Genomic DNA, 13,153 nt, shown 5'->3' with positions numbered 1-13,153 from the left:
CTCACTGAAAATAACATAATATGATCTCTCTATCTATGTTTATTAATCTGAGGATTGGACTATCTAGCTATGATTAGTGATTTTTTTAAAGCCGGAATTATGTGGACGATGTTCATTCTCAACAAGACGATGCTAAGTGCCTCACATCGCAACAATTTGCAAGAAAAGTCTTCTGGCCTTGTTATTTCTCGAAGAGGTGATTACAATAAGCAGCGATATCTGTTCATTAACTTCAAAAGAAGATGGAATTCGTTATCGATGATGTTCAGCCGAATTGGTCATGGAAAATTTCATGAACAGGATATTCAGGTTGGGGGATTAGACGTGTCATAGAAATCTCTGTTTTTAATTTTATGGTGCGTTGCGCATCAGATCTTTAAAGATCTGAGTTAAAGAGTTAAAAGAATTGAATTAACTTCCTGCGCAGCGAATATGTTTAGTTAGAGATTTTTTCTTCAAGTGAGAATCAGTGTGCCAGCTATGAAAGCGATGTCGTTTTGCGTTGTAGGTGTTCAATTCGTGCCACCCTTCACTCACCTCGTTTCGAAACAACTGCAGGCTGGCCGTCGAGCGAAAAAACCGGCGACCGATGCGATACCGATCGAAGACCATCGAAAAAATTCGCGCCGTGGCATAGATCCGCAATCTGGGCTCGAGAGCCACTCGCATCGAGTATGTTCGACACAACAGACGACACTAGAGACAAGCAGCCTGATGTCCGATCGGAGATAAGGTTCCCGCCTCTCGAATTAGACACAGATAATGGCGGGTATAAATCAATTTGAGGCCTGACTCTGCAATAAAAGAGCTGCTCGCCGATCTCCCCCATGGAATTATGTAAAATCACGCTTTGACCGATAGTAAATAACAAGCTTCGGTGGCGGACGGCGGATAAGATCGAGTGGGTAGGTCTACTCGAACACAGAATGAGACGTTTGTTCGCACATGTTGGTGTCATTGATCCGGAGGAGGTAGCACTGTGGCCAACAATCTAATGTTCTATTATTTCTTTATGCCATTCGTTTTCTGACGTCTTGTTTCAGGGTGGTCATGCTTTGGGTAGCTTCTGTTATGATTATATTATAAAGAGGGAACACCACCACGTGGCTGCTTACTTCAAAACGAAATTAGCGATATTTCTTCTTACAAAACGGCGATTTTTATGGGATTTTCACATAATTTCCTCAAACAATAATCTACACTGAAGAAAGTGAATATTTCCCATTTTCGAAGGGAAAATTTAGAAAAAGAATATAGTAACTTCTTGTTTTTAGCGAAACAATTAATGGTATTTTGCACAAAGCACTGATATATTTTCAAAATACTCGTGAAAAAACCTAGCAAAACTCATTACGAGGTGAAACTATAATTTCGTGACAATTCGTCGATAATTCATCGTACAATTTGGTCATCGCAGGAGCGCCAGAGGGAAAATGAATGAAAAAAACCACGTGGTGGTAATCTCTCAAGAATTAACATTTTAACAAATATATTTGGTCCGTTATTTTGAAATGCAATTCCGTAACACTTCATTCAATACGTCCCTAGAATAACCGGAAAAAAATACTATAAATTCGACTTCAATCGTCAACATAGCCATCGTTAAAAGTGAAAGATGTACTCCAACGCTTCTGTAGCTTTTAAATGCCTTTTCTGTAGAAATATTATCTTTGCTTTCTGAATAGGCTTCAACCTCTTCTTTAGAGCCAAATTTCAATCCCTGGAGCACCTTTAAACCATTGTTTCGATGGAACAGAGTCTGAATAACATTCATCAGACCAACTGCTATGGAAAGTATATTCTTCATAGCTTACTCAACATGTACAACATGTGGAGAAAGTCCTTTTCTCACTCGTATGTTTGCGGCACTCGCTTTTCAGACTCGTGCCACAAACTTCCACACTCGTGAGAAAAGTTGGACTTTCCCTACTTGTTGCACAATAAACTACTTCCATTATGACCTAAGTACTACACCTATTCATTCATTAGTCAAAGAGTTCTCGATAAGTTTGTATGCTATCAGAAAATAGGCTATGGTACTTTTCATATTCTTATTTCCTCGGACGATTCATCCGAAATATTAAAAATTTCATTATTTTTCTAGGTCTATCAGATAATGTACATCATCATCAAATCTGCCAATTCTCCCAGGCCTGGGACATGGATCCTGGAACGTTCCATCGACGGTGACATCTTTCAGCCTTGGCAGTTTTTTGCGAGGAACGACAGGGAATGCGTAGAGAGATTTGGAATGACAGCAAGGAAGGGAAAGCCAAAGTATGTCACAGACTCCGAAGTGATCTGCACTTCGTTCTATTCGAAACTGACGCCCATGGAGAATGGAGAGGTAAGTTGTTGAAAACTCTTAGCCATATTCCGTATGAATTGTACTTCCTATGAATAGTTGGTTTGCCCCCCAATGACATATGTCAAAGAGGACGGTCATCCGAAGCGTCCTATGTTTAGTAGAAGGAAAGATGTCGAGAATGTTGGTGTGTCCACTGATTAGATTTTATTTAAAATGATTCTGGTGACTCGGCTCTGCATGGGTCCTTTTTCTCTTTTCTTCTTCAATGTGGCACTATACATTGAATTGACCAATCAATCGCAACATTTCAATAGAAGGTTAGCCACTCAGCAGTATGGATCGTTCTTCTACTGCTAAACGTGTGAAAATTGTGAAAAACTTTTACAATAGTATATTATTCAACGAGCGGTAATGTAGGTCATAACTCACGCAGATGAAGTTTGCAGCACGAGCCGCAGGCGAGTGCTGTAATTCATCAAGTGAGTTATGACCATTACCGCAAGTTGAATACTATACTTTATCTACGACTATATCAATAAATACTAAGAAAAGAATACAGACTTAGAATATAGACAGAAGGAATGGGAAATAAACATATATGCTCGATCCCGACTACAAGAGAGTTGGAAACATAGTGTCACCAATCATAATCGAACTAGCTTCGGGTAGCTCGAATCCAGTATAGAGTACAGACATAGAACTATATTAAAAAACCTCAATAGTTGCCTATAAAAATGCATTAAAATATACCAAAAAACATTCCCGGTAAATGACGACTTAATGACCTTACTGCTACAAACTCCTTTATATTTTTTTCGGGCAAGTAATTCTGTATGGTAACATTAGCTGTTTGTCTTTTGAAAATGTATACCTATATAATATTTCATCTTCACTATCTGAATTAATCGTTTTCAGCAAAACATTCAGAGTAATTAGATATCAAATTAATTTGAAAACGTCAAAATTATTAAAGTGACATTCCCTCGGACATTCCTCCCCTCAATAACAATAATGGAATGTTCCCATTCGGCCAATCGAATAGAAACAGAGAAGTATAGAAGCACAGATCCATATTTTCCGATTTATTATAGTGAGTTATAGTAGTGAGTTATTATAACTCACGATATTTGTTAATAGATACTATTAATTGCTCAAAAGCAGTTGAATAATGGATATATAATTCAATAGGAGTAGATAAAAATAATTATTACTCGTCTTCGTTCTGAAGTTTGGCTATAATGAAAGCTATGCCTATTCTCGATACTGCAGATCCAAACAATTTGCAGTTGTTGCAATTCTCTCGAGTTCTTCAACCATGATTTTCTTCTTTTTCCTATTGATCTTTTGCCCATTATCTTTCCCTGGACAATAAGCTGCAGTAACTGGTATATATGTCCCAGGTATTGCAGTTTGCGCTTTTTAATAGTCAAACATTCAAGTTACATTTCTTCTTCAGAAAACAAGTTGATATTTATTTTTCATAAAAGGATTTAAGTAGCTATGTTATGGTGTCTACGCATTGAGCAGCTAGCTAAACTTCACAAGAGCATCAAGTTCAACACCTGTTGGTCCTGAGCCTTTTTGTGGGATTGAAAAAGACCAATATAAGGCAGCGAGTTGACAATGGTAGTTTGACAATGAATAACTCTCTGATGGAATACTCCCGGTCTTGCTGAGGCAAAGAAATGTGTGGTGCTTTCACCGGCCAATACAAGAAAGCTTGTGAACATGCCACGAGCTGAGCTTCGAGTAATGGTGGGACTGCTGACAGGTCACTGTCAGTGCAAATATATTTTATACCGCATGGAAAAATCAGCTGATGATGTTTGCAGACTCTGTGGAACGGAGGTAGAATCAACTGAACGCATGGTGTACAAATGTCCGGGTTTGCCTGGTCTAAGAATCACTCATATGGGAGAAGTCAGTTCTGAGTACACACGAGGTAACAGTTAAAGCTCTTAAAGGTTAGTTCTGTTCCTTAGCAGTATCGAAATTGCAGAAACAATTCTTTCATTCCCAATGTAATCATAAATCTTTCTGTACCTTTGGTAGACTCAAGCAAAAATCTTTCTTTTGGAGGGTAAGGTAACATTCCTGACAACTTTGAATATTCTATTCTGCATTGTGTTTCCTGTAGTCTCGTCAGTTGATCCGGGTGCGTAATTCCATTCTGCGTAATCATCTCGACGCACTTATCCCATCCCTATTACCTCCGTCAATATTCCGGGCGCCGGATCCGTCAAACCCGCGAGGCCGTATCCAAAAATCCGGACAAATCCGGACGGCAAACAGTAATTTCCCCGCGCCCCATACGGACACGAGCAATTATCGTCAACTAGCATCTCGCAAATTGAACAAATCGCTCGCCGATGGCCAAATGAGTGAATACGGACGGGCAGGTTTTTGTTTGGGATAATTGAGAGTCGGCCGACGGGACGGACCGGGTGACGCCCACGGGAAAAAACCCATTTACGCGTTATTCGGGAAAAAACAATTGCGGTGGGCGGAAAACGCTCACGGACAATTTGTCCCCTCGTTTAGGCTGATGGGAGTTGATTGGGGAAATAAATAAAGAACTTAAGATAATTATCGGGATAACGGGGTCCCTCATGGGGCTTTCATGGTCCCCTTCAAATATATCTAAGGTGACAAGAAAATTGAATGCGGTTTTCCTTTCACAGAAATTCATTCATTGATTCTGAAACGATCAAAATATTCAATCCAAGTCAAGCACAAACTTTTCCAGGCCTCTAAAATGATTTTCTAATAAGAGGTCTTTCCTTTTGATATTGGAGAAAAATATATATTCTACGAGATATCAATGGATAATTATTTCATTGTAACGAGGAAGGTATGTCATTATCGATATCGGCTAACTGGCCGCCACGCCTACGATTGCAGCACCATATATTTTTCATGAAAAATTTCCATTACCTATTCTGCGCATTTGCAGCTGTTTGTTCTCGATACCTTCACGAATTCCATCTTTAAGGTCTTGAATCGATTGTACAGTATTGGCATATACTTCATCTTTCTCGTGGCCCAAAGAAAAAAAGTCTGAAGATGTTAAATCACAAGATTTTGGTAACCAGGAAAGTTTTTTGCTAAATTGCGTTTAATTCCTTGCCTCTGTGCCAAGTAGCGCAATCTTTTTGAAAATAAACGTCGTCCACATCAATATCTTCATATTCCGGCCATAAAAAAATCATTAATCATAGCCCCGTAGCGCCATCCATTTATTGAAACAGTTGCACCTATTTTAGAAAAAGTAGGGTTCAATCACTCACTAGCCCAAAATTCACATCAAACAGTGACACTTTGACGATGGACAGGCATTTCACCAATCATTCTTGGATTTTCCGAGCACCAAATGCGACAATTCAGCTTAGTAACGTAGCTTCCAAGGTTGAAATAGGTCTCATCATTGAAAATCAGCAGTAATATTCTTAGTTGTTCTTGAGTGACACACACGGTTTCGATTTTTCAAATCGCTTTCCTATCCAACACGACGACCCAAAGGTGCGTCAGTTTTACGAACTGTGACTTACAAACCACGTAGATCAAGAACTTTTCGAACTTTTCCATCTATACACTTAATATTCCTGACTTTTGGTTTCTTGAGAATTCAATGAAAAGTAGGTAGTTCAAAAGAAGGGTGGGTAATACTCAAGGTAATTTAAACTTTGATCCAATAAATATAACTGATATCATAAGTGATAGCCTTCACAGCATTTTATACATTATATTCAGGGAGGAATCATAGATTTATGGTAACAGTACATCTGGCAAAATTTTTGCATAAATTCTTTTGTCTAGTGAAAAGATTAGAAAAAATTTCAGACAGAAAAACGAACAAAATTTTGAGAAGATGACTCACCTCCTTACCTGAAAGTACCTGAAAAAAATATATTTTTTTTTCCGATTGACAGCAAATATTGATTTTGCATACATATATCAATCAGCCAAGTATTTCTTTTCCTGTCTAGGCAGCAAAGTGATTATTTTTAATGCGAATAAAACATTCGACATTTTCTGACAATCAATATTTTTTTCTACCTTCCTTATTTCTTGGGAGTAAGTAAGTAGTCGCTATAACTATCCATAATATAAATATATCCGATATTTTCCCAAAAAATTGTCAGATATTTCATGAGTTGTCAAACTATAATTATCATGGACATACAGGTACATTTCTATAGTAACCAACCATTCAAACATTTCTATCAAATTTCGTTTTAATTTATCACTACAGGAAAAATAAAGAGATAATGGAAATTGTAATAATTTGCATATACAATAACCTACATGTATGATTATGAACAATTGCAGAAAAAAATTATATGTTTAACTCGGCAGCAAAGTAGATTGACTGCCTTGGCTGAATTACTAGACTCGCTACGCTCGGCTATAAACTATCAGACGCTGCAGTCAATCTACTACTTTCCTTCCTACTAAAACAATTAACTATTTTCTTCAATCTGGATGTATTCCTGTTGTGGAGAAAGGTTCCTTAATAGCAATCCGTTGACAGAGTTCATCCTCTCAAAGTTGAATCACACCACAAATCCACCTATCCTCGTCAAAGGTGTTCTCCAGGGCTACGTTCTGAAGCCCGCAATTTTCCAAATCCACCTCATATTATAGAAATATCGCGAAAAATCAAATTCTTTCGTTTCCATTTCAACCTACTCAAATCTTCATTGGATATAACAAGCTCCTCATATTGATTTCAGATCCACACATCTCTGGTGCACGGACGACCCGGAGCGAACGAGTCGAGCCCGGAGCTGTTGGAGTTCACGAGAGCGCGTTACGTGCGTCTGAGACTGATGGGTTTGAGGGGAACGGTGGAGCCGCTTCCGGAGTGGTTCGTGGAAGACTTCTCGAGGGACAAGAGGCTCTTCTATTCCATCAGGGACATCAACATAGGTGGCCAGTGCGTGTGCAACGGTCACGCACAGAACTGCCGATACAATGTGGCTTCTGGGGTAAGTAGAGATGGTAGTCCACACCATGATAATTATAGATGAAGTTATAATTTAAATCGTTCTGTTTTTAACAGTAATTTTTTTTCTACTGAATTGAAGATGAGCTTCCAATTGATTGATGTCAATTTTGTTATGAATAGTTATTTAAAATAGAAGTGCAGGAGTCTTTTATATTCTCTCAAGAGCTTCTGAATGAATGAGCTTCTGTACTAGTATTATGGATTATTTTCTATAATAGCCTGAATTTCATTTCAATTTAATGAATTCTTGCACGATTTCGTTTCACAAGATGTGGCTGAATGAACGGATTAATAATAATAATAGTGTCTTTATTTGGCAAATTCTAGGGGCGAAAATCTAGCCAAGGCTACTCCACTCAACCCCCAACAAAATACAAATAAAGAAAAAAACAAAAATTAAATTTAATGAAAGGAAATACAACATTAATAATATACATCATGAATATCACCAAAAATGAAACTTATCTACAAAATCTATAACTGGCTCAAAAATGAAACATTCTTCAATTCTTTTCTCAATGAGTTCAAAGAAGAACCCCCACATGCAATCAGCATCTCATTATGCAATTTCACCGCAATAAAGGTGAAAGAGCGCTGAAACATGGCTGAACCAAATCGAAGCAGCTTGAGCCTCTGCCCAAGCCTTAAAACAACACGGTGAACATCTCGTCTGTAGACCAACCTGGCTTCCAAATAAGGAGGAATACCCTTACTCAAAATTCGATATACAGTAATACTCATCTGAAGCCGAAAAATATTTTCGACCCTGAGCCACGCTTACTCATTTATTCCATCACTGATCCCCCTATCGTATTTTCTCAAACCCAAAATATAGCGGCAGCACGAATTCTGCACTTTTTGCAACCTATATCTCTCAATGGAATCTAGACAAGGATAAAAAACTGTCAATCCATAGCTCAACTTGGACAGCACAAGAGTTTCGCAGAGATACTTACATACATGGAAATCTAAAAACTCTGGCGATACAAATAACGTAGTGCCAGAAAAGAATTTCTCAACAGCATCCGGACATGCTCCCTAAATCTCAGTCGACAATCGAAAAATATACCAAGGTTCCTACTGCAGGAGGAGGATGGAATCTTCTGAACACCTATCATAACCTCAACCTCCGCATGAAACTTTCTCGGAAAGAAAGGTATATACTATATAGAAACTTTTTTTGACCTTTATTCTCAGATTGTTCCTTTTGCAATACTGCACAATGCTTGACAAGTATTCATTTAACCGTCCGACAGTTATAGAAATGGCAGAGGGGAGGAAAGTTAGATGAACCTGAGTGTCATCACAATAAAAATAGATGTAAACAAACTAAACAACTTTATACATATCAGCTATATATACAAGGAATAGCAGAGGAACAAGAATGAAACCTTGAGGAACACCCGAAGTTATCAAGCAGTACTCCAAAAATGCATCACGTAATTTAACGCACTGATATCTACCAAAAAGATAAGACCTAAAAAATCTCAAATAAGATTCATCAAAACCGTATTAACTTAATTTAGCACACAGCAACTCATGGTCTAGGGTATCAAACGCCTTTGCAAAATCTAACAGGGTAAGAATTGAAGCATGCCCCTTATCCAAAGAGCGCAGGATGTCATCTGCTACATTTAAAAGAAGAGTGGTAATGCTATAACCCCTTCTGAAACCTGACTGATGAGCAGTAAGCATTTCGCTCTCGAAAACATAGTCATAAATCTGAGTATGAAAGTACTTTCTCGAGAATCTTCGACATGGATGGTAATATACTTATCGGTCTAAAATCGGATAAATCTTTAGGATCAGGAATCTTAGGTAGAGGATTCACAATAGAGCACTTCCAGACACTCGGATAATACCCAGACTCGATGCAAACATTAATTATCTGCGTTATGATTGGCAAAATAACATTTACCGTCAATTGTAGCATTCTAGCCGATATACCATCAATGCCCAATGCGTTTGAACCAAGATTTGAAATAATACATCTTGCCTCCTCCATAGTGGCAAGTCTGAATAAAAATTCTATATTTGGATCGAATTTACTAGAACAATAATAACTGGTTGCTTCCGTACAAACATTTGGAGGACTGAAAACTGAACGAAAATAGTAGGTTACTACTTTCCACTTTCTGTGGAAAGTATTAAGTGTTTAAATTTATTTTTTACCAAATCAATATGATTTTCCACCAAGTAAGGACTGAATCAATTAAATATACAATACTCCAGCCTGGACTCAATCAATCGTCTTCAAAACTGCACCAGAGAGAAACTACGATGACACCCTCAAAGAAAAAATATTCCTGCAAGGGTGAACGTCAGTTCATCCAAGTGAGCGTATTCATAAATTCTTAAGTTACTTTCACAATCTTATAGGATCAATATGTTTAAAAATGCTATTTTTGAAATTACGGTTCAACAGGTTTATTTTCAAAATTGTCAGTCTTTCATTTCATTATTAGTTCCAAATTCGCCATCCTCGCAGAGAGAAGACTAAAACAGATCAACGTCCTGAAAAAAATCGGTCAGACGTCGCGTAAAAGTGACTCATCCTCGTCGTGAGAATTCCTCTCACGTATTCTCCATCAGTTGGAACCCCCTTAAGCCGCGTTCACATGTAAATGTATCGGCCGCGACCCGCAGACGTGACCATATACGCCGCGGGGCGGCGCCACAGTCGCAGGTTCCGCGAATTGCCGACGGACAACGGTCTTCCTTCTGTATTTGGCATTATTCGATGGTTATCGTGTGGGAATCCTATCAATCTAGGAGGCTGCCGCTCTGCTTACCTGCCGGTTAGAAGCAGGTCCCGAAGACGATGACCATACTGGTACCTACGGCCGCGACATATACGTAATGACCCCGCGCGCTTTGTTGTTGTTGTGTTGGTAGCCTTGTAAGTGGAGGAGATGATGCGAGATTGATGGATTGTGAAGGATGGGATCGGCGATTCGACCAGATGGTTGACCATTACTCAGAAATATCGTTGTTATGATTTATCCCCATTAGTTTCCTCCAGACGATATTTCAACGTTTATGTCGGATACTTTTCATTCCGCTTCCATTTTGAGTCTTTGAGATCCCACCAGCTGAGATATTGTGGGAGTTGTTGTAATCGTTTAGGCTACTGTGTTCACACGACTTAACTAATTACATATTAAATATATTTCCCGGCATTAAGACAATTTTTCAATTATGGAAAAAGTATTATCTCTTTGCGGAGAATCTTCAGCTTCCTCGATGGCTCAGTGGCTAGAGCGTCGAACTAGTTATTCGGCAGTTGCGGGTTCGAGTCCCGCTCGGGAGATACTTTTTCCAGAATTGAAAAATTGACTGAATGCCGTGAAATTAATTCAATATGTTAATACACAGACGTTAAACCATTATTTGCTTAACTAATTACATTTATATGATCCAAAAGCGGAACAGCTATAGGTAGGGGTCAATGTCTACATGGTTGACTGAACAAAGGTTTCCAAAGATTCTGCCTCAATGTGCATTTCTCGGAGTTCATGATATTACCTGCAAATCACGATGTTCAGGTAAATGGGTTTTCAATGATAGGTTTCATTATGAATAGTTCGCTTTCTGCTTTCACTTTTGACATTTGACGCGTAAAAACTGAGCTTTTACTAGAAATGGAAATTGTTACATATAAGTACAACTTTGCTTGCGCCGTTTTTTCCGAATTTCCAGGCTATTGTGAAAAACTGGTTATACATTTTTGATTCAAGGTATTGCCCATCGCTGGCCACTATTTTCTCTCATCTTCCAGGCAGCGACGTGGAAACATGTCCGGGATATCCCCATGATTTTCTTTGCCTGGATTTATCGTAATGAACCCATTTTTGGTCCTCAGTCGCAATGCGATGTGGAAATCCCTTCCATCTCTTCTTGCAAGCAGCTGTTCACTAGCAAACAACACCGTTCAACATACCTCAGCTTCAACTCGTGTGACTACCAATTTCCTCGTTTCTGAATCATTTCCAACACTTTTAAGCGTTTTGAAAAAGCTTGTTTCGTCACTCCAAATGATCCTGCCAATACTTTTTGAGTTTGACACGAGTCTTGATCAAGTAGGTAATGCTTACAATTCTGCATCTTCGAAAACCTTCTCTCACCATGCTAGTCAACTATAAAAATCATGTAAATTTTGCAGTCACTGTTTGCAAAACTAAAGCACTTTTGGGTAATAGTTTTGATGAGAATCCTGGTTTCCTTATTCCTCGCCAAGCTTGGGAATTGAGCATTCGCTGATTGAATCCTTGAAATGCATCAAAATGATCCGGATTTTCATCGGAAAGTCATCTTCAATGATGAGACTAATTTTCATATCGGAAGCTACGTTAATGAGCCGAATTGTTGCATTTGGGGCTTGAAAAATCAAAGAATGATTGTTGAAAAGCCTCTACATCCTCAAGGGTATGCTGCGGTTTTTGGTCTGGTGGTATAATTGGACCTCACTTATTCAAAAATAAGGCTGATGCACCTGTTACGGTGATTAAATTGCGCTAATGAAATATAATCATTTTTTAGGCCGGAATTGGAAGATATAAATGTGGACGACGTCTATTTTCAACAAAACTGCGCTACGTGCCACACGAGCAACGAAATAATCGCAATTTTACGAGAAAAGTTTATTGGCTGTGTTATTTCTCGAAAAAGTGAACATAATTGGCCACCGAGGTCTAGTGATTTAACACGTTTAGACTTTTCACTTTGGGGCCACTGAAAGATAAGGTCTATGCCAATTCTCCGCAATCGACTCATGACCTTAAAGATGGAATTCGCGAAGTTCGGGGACACAAATGTGTCACAAATGTGCGAATTGGTCATAGAAAATTTCGTGGAAAGGATATGGCGCTGCAACCGTAATCATGGTAGCCATTTGGTTGATATTTCAATATGTTTAATATGAATTAAACACCATTATTAATATCCAAATACCTGGAGGAATTTTTCATTAGATACTATTATTAATAGCATACCTTCCTATTGATAATGAGGTAGATATTATTATTGAGTTGTGTTCTCTCAAAATATATTCATTTTTTTTATATCAGAATCGGAAAACTCTTATGGAAAAAGTCTTTACTGGTTTAAAAATCTGTCAACTCTTTTTCAAGTGGTCTCGTTATCTTCATGATAGCATTTACATACGCTCATGGAACAGGATTTTTCAAAACTATAAAAAATGTTCAGAACTGCGGTCACTTCCCGGATACCATTTAATATATTTTTCTCTAATTCTATGGTTATTCCGTTCATTCTTCCACATCTTGTAGAACAAAATCGTGCGAGAATATATCAGAAACGCACAGTTTTCATGGTTATATTTTATTATTATATGTTGGTACTCCGAACTTTCCGCCACGGCTATATCTGTCAATTAATCAATTTGCCTTAAAGAAATCAGTTCTGCCAACCAACATTTTTCAATGCAAAAATCACTAAATGCTATCTATTTATGGAAATATTTCATTAATTTCAATAAAAATGCAATGAATTAGAGAAAATAATGTATAACTCGTACAGTAGGCTCATTCTACCACTCGTTCATTCCAAAACTCGCCACTTCGTGGCTCGTTTTTGAATTTTGAACTCGTGGAAGAATATCAATGCTTTCTGCACTTGTTATATAAATAACTATTCTCACAAATACTTTTGAAATGACAATTGTCAATATACATATGTAAATAAGGCTCTCGCGAAAGGCATTACTGCACTAATAATGCTGATACCAGAGACGAAAATTCACAGAAGAATGAAAGACTGTCCTTTTCTTCCTAAATTGTTTGTTTGTTCACTGTTTGGAAAATGAAAGTGGGAAAAAC

The 13,153-nt window shown here is 38.1% G+C and overlaps 1 protein-coding gene across 2 annotated transcripts in view; it reads left to right on the top strand.

The window, feature by feature from the left end:
• Nucleotides 1-13,153, top strand: part of LOC123679175 (laminin subunit alpha-1) — a 293,884-nt gene that overhangs the window by 149,184 nt on the left and 131,547 nt on the right. For both annotated transcript variants that reach the window (XM_045616605.1, XM_045616606.1), the window contains 2 exons: nucleotides 2,105-2,347; nucleotides 7,042-7,296. In XM_045616605.1, the coding sequence (XP_045472561.1) occupies nucleotides 2,105-2,347; nucleotides 7,042-7,296 (498 nt within the window). The remainder of the gene's footprint in view (nucleotides 1-2,104; nucleotides 2,348-7,041; nucleotides 7,297-13,153) is intronic.

The sequence above is a fragment of the Harmonia axyridis genome, chromosome 4, assembly GCF_914767665.1.
Source record: "Harmonia axyridis chromosome 4, icHarAxyr1.1, whole genome shotgun sequence".
In the NCBI taxonomy this organism is placed as follows: Eukaryota; Metazoa; Arthropoda; class Insecta; order Coleoptera; family Coccinellidae; genus Harmonia; species Harmonia axyridis.
This window is presented reverse-complemented; position numbering and strand designations above follow the sequence as displayed.